This window comes from Zosterops lateralis, assembly GCF_965231275.1.
Source record: "Zosterops lateralis genome assembly, chromosome: 6".
NCBI classification, from domain to species: Eukaryota; Metazoa; Chordata; class Aves; order Passeriformes; family Zosteropidae; genus Zosterops; species Zosterops lateralis.
The window spans coordinates 3642471-3653706 of record NC_139761.1 but is presented as its reverse complement, the minus strand read 5'-3'; the positions used below and the strand labels follow the sequence as shown (position 1 = coordinate 3653706).

General features: G+C 44.5%; 1 protein-coding gene across 1 annotated transcript; it reads left to right on the top strand.

The window, feature by feature from the left end:
* Nucleotides 1-1090: 1090 nt before the first annotated feature.
* TBPL2 (TATA-box binding protein like 2) lies at nt 1091-10210 on the top strand (the record flags this gene model as incomplete). Its single annotated transcript, XM_083863777.1, has 7 exons — nt 1091-1141; nt 4030-4439; nt 5168-5255; nt 5497-5588; nt 7134-7301; nt 8288-8382; nt 10131-10210. 7 exons carry the CDS (start codon nt 1091-1093, stop codon nt 10208-10210), a joined length of 984 nt encoding a protein of 327 aa, XP_083719903.1.
* Nucleotides 10211-11236: the final 1026 nt, after the last annotated feature.

Sequence of the window (11236 nt, the reverse complement as noted above, 5' to 3'; positions counted from 1 at the left end):
GTATGCTCTGTTCCTTGGATAAAGGGCACTAAACTAAGCCTTTGCACCTCTGGGGCAGTGAGAAGAGCCTGGCAGCACCTCCCAAGGACCTGCTGCATGTCTGAGCTTTGACATCTTCCTCCAAAGGGTTTCTTCAGCTCAGCTTGCTGTTTGTAAGCAAATCTCACAGCAAAGTCCTGTCTGGCAGAGCAACAGGTGCAGTGACCACGACAGTCAGCACATCCACCAGCCCAGGCAGGCACAGGGATGTATCCCCAGCTGTGCCTCCACAGAAATCCATCCATCCATCCATCACCACACAGCAACAGGACAGGAGAGAAGGAACAAGTCAGGCAGCAAGTGCTGGCATCGACTCAAGCAGTGCCCAAGCCAAACTGTGTCAACAGCAGGAGACTCCCACAGCATCCACCAGCCAGGCACAACGTGAGCTCCTTCCTGGGAACGTGCTGCCTCTCACCGAGACAGGGGAAAAGGGAATGGCCCTTGAATCATCATGGAGAGAGGGAAGAAATACACTCCAGAGGGGAAACGCCTGCACGGGGAGGACAGTGAATGTGAAGAGTAAAGGCTTCTCCCTACCCCTCCTAAGCAGTGTTAGCCCAACTCAGAATAAACCATCAAATGCCTTCGGTTTGAAGTTTACACTTTTGGCTGCGGAGGATTCCTCTTGAAGGACCAGATGTGCCTCATTGCACTCGATGAGGCAGGTGAGAGAAATTAAGGGGCACTTGCTAAAAAGCATCATCTGTGCAATGTCTAAATTACAGGTCCAACTCCATTTCTCTTCAGCCCTGCAGAGGAAAGCAGGGGAGGAGGATCAGAGGAGCTCGGGGACAGGTTGTGATTTTTAGGCTCCTGTAAAGCACAACGAGAAGAGCATCTCGAATTCTCTGGTCCTGCAGGATGGGGCAAACCCTCTCAGACAGCCGTGCAGGCAGGCGAGAGGCTCCAAGGCTGTTTGATGAGGGTAAAGCTCCCAGGTGTGATGGGCTCTGCTCCTCGACAAGCCGCACCTGGTGCCGGTGCTGTCCCTGGGGATTAAAAGCGGGACTAGAGCAGCGTTGAGGGATTTGTGTTGGCGGCTTTGCCCATGGAAGGCTCATCGCCGCTGGAGCGGTACCTGGAGAGCTGCAGCGGGCAGGTAAGGGAGGAAGGAAACAATACAGTGAGGGAGAAAATAAAAAGAGAGTAAACCTGAGCAAAAGGTAACTGCGTTGGCCGGGAATCGAACCCGGGTCAACTGCTTGGAAGGCAGCTATGCTCACCACTATACCACCAACGCCGCGCTGAACGCAGTTTCGCAGCCGCGCCTCAAGTCCGTCATTACCGCATCCCTGCCGGGCTGAACCCGAAATTCCAGTGTCCTGAGGGATTCCTCCCTGTCCTGGAGCTGCCGAGAGCAGGGAAGAGCTCTCTGGAGCGTTTTTACTCCCTGTAAGAGAGAGGATGCTGCGGCGTTTAAACTCTTGCCGATAATGCTGCTTGCGAGGCTCAGCCTGGGTGCTGCTGTGGGTGGGCACTGAGAGGGCAGGAGGCTCGCATCGCCCCGTTCTGGTTGGTAAATGTCTGCAAAAATTCATTGTTTCGGTATTTGGGATTGCTGTCCTGATCTCAGGTGGTTGTAGGAACGACTGGGAGAGGGTTGCATTCCACAGCTGAGCATCGTCGTTATTCAGGGAACAAAACTTCTTTCCATCCTGTTGTAAACTACTTTTCAGCTCAGAAAACAGGCTTAGCACAAGCTGTTTAAATCCAGAGACCTTCCTGTGGCAGTGGGTAAAGCCCTCTGAATGTGCCCTCACAAAGTATATTATCAGGAGCATACCACAACAGTATATAACGTGGTAAGGTATAATACAGCTTTTATAAATGCTGGTGAGATTTTTATACTGAGACTTGCTGGTACACTTGATAATAGCAGATGTGTGATATCACTGCAGGGAGGAAAAAAAAAAAATCCAAGTCTGTTGCTTAAGGCAGCTGGGTTTGATTTGTGTCTACCTGAGTTGCAGGGATTTCTCCAGTGGAAGTGAAAACGACTGTTTCTCCTCGAGCTGCCCCAAACCAGGGGATCTCAGACAGGATCTGTGTGTGAAATCTCCTGCCTGGAGCTGCTGGGAGATGCCCAAAGCTGTGCAGTTGGTGGGGCCTTGGGTGAAGTTAATTAACCCAGAGTCTATAGCAATAACCCTTGGCAGCCAGCCCAAAGCAAACATGGTCTTGTGCCCCTTTTGCAGCCTCCAGCATCTGTCTGACATGAGGGAAATATTCCCCAGCACTTAACCCTATCAGGGCTTTTCCTCTTAGGTGCAAACCTGAGCAGAAAGGAAAATTTGCTTTCTGTTTCTACCTGCTCTATGCAATTGAAAACTTTACAGCTGTGTGATGCTTCTAGCCCCATGTACCACTCATTTCTCCACCAGTTTCTTTAAGATATGTCACAAACTGGCATTGGTTGTTTGTGGGTGGCTTTTTTTTTACTGTTGTGTTCATTCTCTGGTGCCCATTAATATGATGTGAATAGTCTCACAGGGAGCTTTTTTGTAGCATTTTCTCTACGTTGTGGTCCATACAAAGCCTTCCTAATGAGCTCCTGTACAGCTGATCCTTAGTTCGCTGGAATTCCTGCAGAGACTGTGGCTTCCTTCCTTCCCTGTTTTTGTGATTCTGTAATATTCTGTTTGTAACTGTTAACTACATATTGACCCTTTTATAACTTAATTACATATTTGACCCTTTTTTTCTAAAGAGTAAAGGAGTATCCAGACTTATTCAACAGCATCCTGCCCCACCAGATCTTTTGTGGGGTTCTGTATTTAGAAGCAGTTTTAAATGCAGGTGTTGGCAATGCTTTCCTGATTGCATCTGTATTCAGGCTAGTGAGGGTTCTCTGGGAGGACTTGTCCCTTTGTCAGAGTTTTCCAAGTGTCTGCAGGCAAATATACTGCAAAGTAGGAGCAGAGATCTCCCCGTGTGCATGGCTGGGTTGCCAAGTGAGCTGACTTAGAAGAGAGCAGCACTAGCTCAGGGCTGGGAAGCATTGATCTGGAAATCCTGCTCCTGCTGGAGGTCAGGCAGTTGCTGCCAACTCAAGGGCCTCAGTTTTATCCACCATTCCCTGCTCTGATTTGTGCTTGGACTTTTCAAGTCCTTCTGGCTCTTGAACCTAAAAATGCCTGATTGAACACAAAACCTCTTGTATGGATTCTTTAGTCCAAGCTGTCACCTGCTGTGGATGTTGGCAGAAACCACCTTCAGGAAGAGGATTTTCACTGAGCAGAGGCTTATGTACCAATGGAGAGGGAATAAATCCTGTCCTGAAACTCTTGCCTCATCAATGTGATGATGCTTTTTGAACAGCTTTTAATAACAAATAGTTGATAAAGAAGGACATTAGTATGAAAGAGCTTACTTGCAGGTGTGTTGTGTGCTTGGTGCAGGGCAGGATGCAGGTTCTGCTGACTGTGGTGAGGCTTTTTTTAGTCCCATCTTCATATCTATAGCTTCAATCAGGCTGGTGGCCTCCAGGAGCTGAGGAATGAACTGCTGCTGGGTCTGTGAGCTGCTGCCCTCTGTTGCACAAAGCAACGCTGACACTGTCCCCTGCTAGCAGGGAGAGGAAATGGAATAATACACAGAATGGGAGATAAAGACAGCCAGAACATGCTGTCTGTCTTCCTTGGAAAAACTCATTAGTGTGATAATGTGATTGTGTGCATGGCTGAGGTGTGACAGTGGCTGTGAAGGGTGAAGTGCCAGTGTTGTACTTGCATTTTTCAATTTGTGATATCCCAGGAGTTCTCTAGAGTGCCCATGGACTGTGGTGGGAAAATTCATTACAAGTTATCTGGATTTTTAAACACTCACAGAAAAGCAGAGAGACATACTTTCAATCTTAAAACTAGTCTTTGCTAAAATACATATTGGGGGAAAATTACTGAAACTTCCTCATTGGAGATTAATCTTAATTCACTCTCCCAGTTACAGTAACTGTTTTAATACCAGACCCTTAATGGCACTTTTTCTTCATTCAAGGATGACTTCTCCACTAGTCCTCATCTGTTCACTCCTATGAGCCCTTATGATGTAGAACTTCCAATTCAAACAGCTGAAGATGGGGTGTTTGCTTCCCGGTTAAGTCAGTCCAAGGAGCTCCACACAGACTTCTCCTCTGTGGATCTCAGCTTCCTCCCAGACATTACCCAAGATAACAAAGAACAAAACCTCTCTGAGGATGGTCATGGAACACAAAAAGAGCTTGATGGGTCACTGCCAAGTAATGAGGAGAGTGGTGTTTCCACGGATGAAAGCAGCTTGTCACATCCAGGTACAGCTCAGCCATCTCCTGAAGCATCTGGTGACTGTCCTCCCCTCACTCCAATGACTCCAGTGACCCCGCCAACATCTGCAGAGAGCTCTGGAATAGTCCCTCAGCTGCAGTAAGTTATGTATTGTTTATGTAGCTCACATCATAGGCAGAGTTTGGCTTAAACTGCAAGGTGTTGCTCTAACTTTTCACTTGGAGAATGTAGCAATGTCTTAAATAAGCCAAAAAATGACAGGAGCAGTTGTTCCTTTTGAAGGGGAGAGGTGGAGGAAATGAAGTGACAATATTGGATGAAAATATGAAGATATTTGAAAAGGAGGATTCCTTCCAGGAAGGAGAATGTGAAGGATGACAGCAGACTCCAGGGGTTTAAAGATGTCACTTTGCTTTTTCAAAAGGAGAAATAGAACTGAGTGTGAGAAACTTTGGCCTCATTAAAAGATGTTGTCCTGTCTAGGATGGAGCAACTCTGGAACAGTTTATACCTGTAGAAAACAACCCACCCTTACCTCCCTTAGATGCTGTAGTAACTCTAAATAGTCAGTAATGGTTCAATCCAAAGCTGTGAAAGTCTTCAGTGATACAGGTTTTGGAAGACATACAAGCTTATAAATCAGAGACTAATTATTTCATGCCTTGTTCCATCCCAAAGTGCAATTTTGGGACTGAATTACTTAAGTTTTGCCAGAAGTAGCTCAATGTTGGAGTGGGGAAGAGACAGAAAATCAGTTTATGACAATTATTAATTGGAATGTGACTCCACATTTAGCCAGTACTGCTGGGGGGTGGCTCTGCAGTGGCTGGATTGTGCAATGAGAAAATTCCTCCCTCGTTCCCCAGGAATATTGTGTCAACTGTAAACCTGGCTTGTAAACTGGATCTGAAGAACATAGCTCTGCATGCCAGAAATGCAGAGTATAACCCAAAGGTAAATCTTGGGCTCAAAGCTTTACCCCTCACTTCCTTTTCCCAGTGCTGATGGATCCCAATGGTCCTGTGACTGTCATCTTAACTTTCCTGCTCCTAGGTGGGTGGAAAATAACTTTAGGGTGGTAAAAAAACACTTACAAAGCAAATATGTGTTGTGAGAAGCTTTGAAAGTGTTAATTGTTGCAAGACTGTACAGAAATACAGCTAAATTCCTGTCAGGCCCTCCTTTGAATTTGTAGAGGTTTGCTGCTGTGATCATGAGAATCAGGGAACCACGAACAACAGCCCTCATCTTCAGTTCAGGAAAAATGGTCTGCACAGGAGCAAAAAGGTATTTTTCTGGTTTTTCCCTTCCCTCTGAAGGTCTGGGTTTGCAGCTATGCATATAATCTGATGGAAAATGTCTCGAAAGTCTTGTTTAAAACATCTAGCAAAGGGCTAACTGCAAGAAAAAGTTAAGCACTGATATTGAAAATCTTGCTTTCTTCATGATGGCACCTTAGCAGTTTCTGAACTGTGTACTTCTGTCCCCAAATTTAGATTGAGCTGAGCAGACGTCAGTAGAAAAGCTGCTAAAATTCCCAATAGTTAAGGGATTGTTTGCATTTCTCACTGATTTTCAAAGTGTTTAGGACATAACTTGTGTCTGTCAAGTCTCTCTTCAGTGTTTGTGTTCACCAGTCAACACATCTGCCTCTAGAAGGAATGGGAACTGGGATAAGGAAAGGTTTCTCCCTGTATTCTGAAGCTTTCTTCCTGAACTCCAGCAGAGACTGCCTTGGTTTTTATATCCCAAAGCAGTCAATTAGAATTAATTAACTCCTATTTAAGAGACCTCTTTTCCAGCCCCTACCACCACCCCAGGTAGGTGACTGTACTAGATGCCTGCAGTCTAACTCCTGGATCGGGCACTGAGAAGTTGTTTTGAGGAACTGAAAACCCCTCAAAAGGGGAACCTCTGAGTGATGAAACATCTCCAGTGGGTTCAACCAGACCACAGGAAGGTGAATCAACAAGTGCTTTACTCCTTTTAGCTCCCTGCAGTAGTTCTGGGAATGGAGCCTTGCTATTTTGAGTGGCAGGATCTCTTTTTCTGGAGTGCAGATTAGCACACTGGTGGCTATTGCAGTGTGGCACCCCACACACCCAGCAAGTGTTTTCCATATAGGGAAAAGTTTAAGACTCACCCCTTAAGGTAAAGAACCCAGAAAGTTCAATACCCAGTGCCAAAAGAGAAGCATCTATCTGACCTTGTCACAATTCCTCGAACCCTGTATCTCTCTCTATTGGCTCCAAGCCAAGTTATCCCTCATTCAGTATTTAGGAAGAAGCACAAAGGAAGTAAAAAGGCTTTTTGGAGTGTTTTAGCAGGGTGTCTGAGGTTTTCTCAGACACCTGTGCTTGGCTTATCATTTGTTTTCTGTAACATTTGTTGTTTTTGTTACATTTATTTATTAAACCTTTTGCTTTATAAAACACCTCTGAAGAGCAGTCTCATTTAATTAATTTTAGCCACTTCTCTGCAAAGGCTGGACTCTCAGAGATTGATACATTTACAGGTGGCTCATTACACTCTGGCCACGTGCTAACCTCTATCAGGCTATAAACTGAATTCCACCTCAAGAGCAGAGGAAAACACTAATAAAAGTTGATTTATTTTTTTTTCCCCTTTGCTCTTTCTTCAGCGAAAAGCCCCATCCCTGGAAGTGTCTGAGGCCAGGTTGGATGGGGCTTGGAGCAACCTGGAATAGTGGAAGATGTCCCTGCCCATGGCAGGGAATGAGTTGGACCTTAAGGTCCCTTCCAGCCTCAGCCATCCTGGGATTCTGTGATTTGAGGGCTGTTTGGAGATTACAATAAAGGTTTCTTCCTTCAGTGAAGAGCAGTCGAGGCTGGCAGCCAGGAAATATGCGCGGGTGGTGCAGAAGCTCGGCTTCCCTGCCAAGTTCTTGGACTTCAAGATCCAGAACATGGTGGGGAGCTGTGATGTGAGGTTCCCCATCCGCCTGGAAGGCTTGGTTCTCACTCACCAGCAGTTCAGCAGGTATGAGGAAATCAGGTACAACCCTGTGCACCTTGCAGCAGGGTCTGCAGCTACTTGAGCCTGGTCCATGCCTTTGCTCCACTGTGGACTTTGAATACCACGGTGGCCTCTTAACTCCCAGCAATGCAGATTCCTGTCTGCAGGGATAAGGTTTTCAGCCTTCAGGCATGAAGCCAAACTGCATTTGCAAAATACAGAATTGCAGCTATATTGTGTTTTTCTGGGATATTGTTTTGGTTCTGTTTGGATGTAATTTAGCCAAGAACTGGAAGTAAAGCTGTAGCTGAGTGATGGCCACATTGTGAGATCAGCTTGTTCAAAACTAGATATTGCCATCAGGAAAGGATGATTTCAGCACTGACAAAACCAAAATTCAGTTGTCTTTTATTAGCACAGCATCTAATGGTTCACATTTCATTTAGGAACTAGATATACATTAAATATTTACATTGACGTGTTATCTTGTCTTAGCTGCACAAGATGCTTCCTGACAAGGGCTCTTTGCAGACTAGGAAGGATTTACTGTGAGGGTGGGGAGGCCCTGGCACAGGGTGCCCAGAGAAGCTGTGGCTGCTCCAAATCCCTGGAAGTGTCCAAGGCCAGGTTGGATGTGGGGCTTGGAGCACCCTGGGATAGTGGAAGATGTCCCTGCCCATGAAACTGGATGATTTTTAAGGCCCTTTCCAACCCAGGCCACTCCATGATTTGAGGATTGTTTGAAGATTACAATAAAGGTCCCAATGCTATGACAAATCAGAAGTAGCTCACAAGGCTTTAAAAGTCAGCATGAAGATCCTCCACCAGCTCCAGCTGGCTTTAACAGGTTTCTCTTTGAGATGTCCAAAACCTGACCTGCCTTTCTCAGGGCAGCTAGATAAAATCTGTGCTTAATTACCCTATTGTGACTGTAATCAAAGAGCACTTTATTCATACAACACTGAAACAGCATCTGCATTTTGCTAATCTTGCCTGCTTGCTTTGCACAGCTATGAACCTGAACTCTTCCCTGGCCTGGTTTATAGGATGGTCAAACCAAGGATTGTGCTGCTTATCTTTGTGTCTGGAAAAGTTGTACTGACTGGTAAGTCGTGCCTCTCTATATCTGCTGCTTCACTTTCTGAGAGAGCATTTAAATTAAACATCAACTAAAAATCAGTATCTTTTGCCACAGTAAAGCCACCCGGGGGGGGTTTTAATGGCTGCTGCAGCTTATCTGTGTTTTCTGCAGATAACATCAGTATTGTTGCATTGGAATCTTGTACTGTTTCATATATAGAGTCTCAGATTTCCATGTTAAGTATTTTTTTAATCCAAAGCCTGATGCCACGTGCCAATGCAGAGGATGCCAACAGGATACTGACATGCCAGCAACTACTCAGGCACTTAAATAGGAATCTCACAATAAGCAATTTAAAATTGCTTGGACAGGAAACAGACTTCTTAAAACACTTCACTGACAACATTTAGTAGGGATTATCAGAGGAAAGGGTGGAGATCTAAGAGCTTTTTCCAGACTGGCAAAAAAAATCATGAGGCAAAAGCCTTGCTGAGTCAGTGTGCTCAGCAGATACCTGTACTCAGATCCCAGGTCAGAAAAGGTGAATTCCTGAGCTCCTGGCACATCCTTTTTGTGAAGCTCAGGAAAATGCTTCTATTCAGATGTACTGAAAAGGTAAGTGGTGCTTGTTCCCAGAAGCTCTGAATGTGGCATTCATATTCACAACACAGCTTTGAGACATGTGGAGGGCAAGAGAAGTGCCTGCCTAAGCCAGAGATGCTCACAGCCACAAATCAGGAATGAGCTCAGTGAATTGAAGGATGGGGCACTCAGGACAAAGCTTAAATGCTTCCCCCTCCAATGTCCACAATTTTCTTAGGTCCAGTAAAATGATACTGGTCAGTAAAATCATATTTGTCAGTTCCATTCCATTGATGTTTGCATTTTTTTGGGGTACACCACTTGTAATTCCCTTGCTTCAGGGCCTGCTGCACACTCAGTCCTTTTCTGTGAGTGCTGGGCCCAGCTGTAATGACAGAACTGAATTTGCTGAGCTGTGAGGAGGTTTTTATTTTTTTCCCTAATCAAGAAAGTAACTTTACTATTGAAAGTAAAAGTTGTGGTAAGGCGGATGAATTATTCAAGTGAGGACATGAGAAAAAGTTTACACATTCAACCTGAGCAGGGCTTAATTCCACTTTTAGCTCGTTTAAATGTAGTTTTCTTGTAGCTGATGTTTGTTGGACCAGCATGAGTAGTGTTGCTGGCAGGGAATGTTATTGCCTACTGCAATGCAGTTAGTGTATGCAAGACTTGGTATTAAAGCTTTTTTTACAGTACCATGGAAAGGGATTTGAAATCAAAGGTGTCCTAACACACAGCTTAAAATTAAAATTGCTTCTCAGAGCTGGAGAAAGAGAGTTCTCAAGCTGTGGAAAAACTCCCAGTATGAAATAAAGGCCTTTCACTTCTTGTTTCTAGCTTTCCACTCACCTTATGAACAGGCAGAGCTGTTATTCTTAAGCAGGTAACACCATGGTGGTGCTCAGTTGCTTTTTTTCCCTTCTTCAAAGCCAATATTTTGTGCCTGTCAAGAGCAGAAAATTGCTTTTTAGGTTCCACAGATTAAACAAAACTAATCTTAAAGCCAAGCAAGCTAGAAATTGTTCTTTGAGGTGGCAGATAGAAATTTTGCCTTTAATAGTAAGGTGCCTCCAATCTCCTGGATTTCTTCATTGTTTGTAATCCTACTGGGTTTAAACTGCATTCCATTATTCTCAGCCCTCTGTTAATTCATGTTTGAAGTTTTTTTTCTTTAAATGTCCATTTAGGAGCAAAAGACCGTTCTGAAATCTACGAGGCATTTGAGAACATCTACCCCATTTTAAGAGGTTTCAGGAAACCATCCTGACAACTGTTCACAAAATAATCCAGAATAACTCCTGGTTTTGTGCTGCTGTGCCTGGAACAGAAGCCAAGGGGATTCCTGGACCCATTTGTGGATTATTAAGCAAATTATTCACTTCTGAATGCCACATGTGCTGATGCCTTTCTGTAGCCTGTGAGATGTTCTTTTCTTTCAGATTATCTGTCTGTAAATCCACCTGAGTTCTGACAACTTTTGTCAAGTTAAAACACTTGATAAATGAGAGCACTTTTAATGGAATGTATATTAAGGGTGGCACTTAAAAATATTTTGTAATAGAAGCCATGTGTCTCTTTCCCTGTTGAACAGGTGAATCCACACTGCACTTCAATCTGGCTTAATCAAAATCCTCAGCTCTAAGTGTCTTGAATTGCTCCTGCAGTGTTGTAGTTTCATGTTCAAACTCAATATATATATTATTGTCTATAACATGGCTTACAAAATCCTGAATGAGGCCATTTTGGTGTTTAGAAGACATGCACTGAAATCACTCTGATCCCCACTTGGCTGGCTAAACTCTTGTGTGTGATGGTGCAGGATTTTCTTTCACAGAGAAGACATTCCAGATCCTGACAGCTGGGATATACCTAGAAAACCTGTGGGTGGAGGGGTAACTAATTAAATTATCTAATTTGACATGGGACGAGTTAGATTTTTAACTAAATGGTACCTACTCGTATTACTGAAGTGTCCTCAGATGATGGGAGTTTGGTGCAGACAAAAACGTGTTGGTTTGGAACTTTGTTAAAAATGGATTTGAGGAAAATATGAAATGCTTGGATGCTCATGACTTAATTATCTGTATTATTTAACCAGAGTTCAGCCAATGGCACTACATTTGGTAACTCTGGAGCAAAAACAATGGGGTTTCCTGTACTTGGTTTGAAGTCAAAGTACAGACTTTCAGGTGTCCTGCTCCGAGCTCTGCTGGGAGCAGGAACAGGGCAAAGCCTATCTCATGGCTGCTCTGGAAAGCCCCTGGAAGGAAGCCAGAACAGTCTGTGGCGTGTC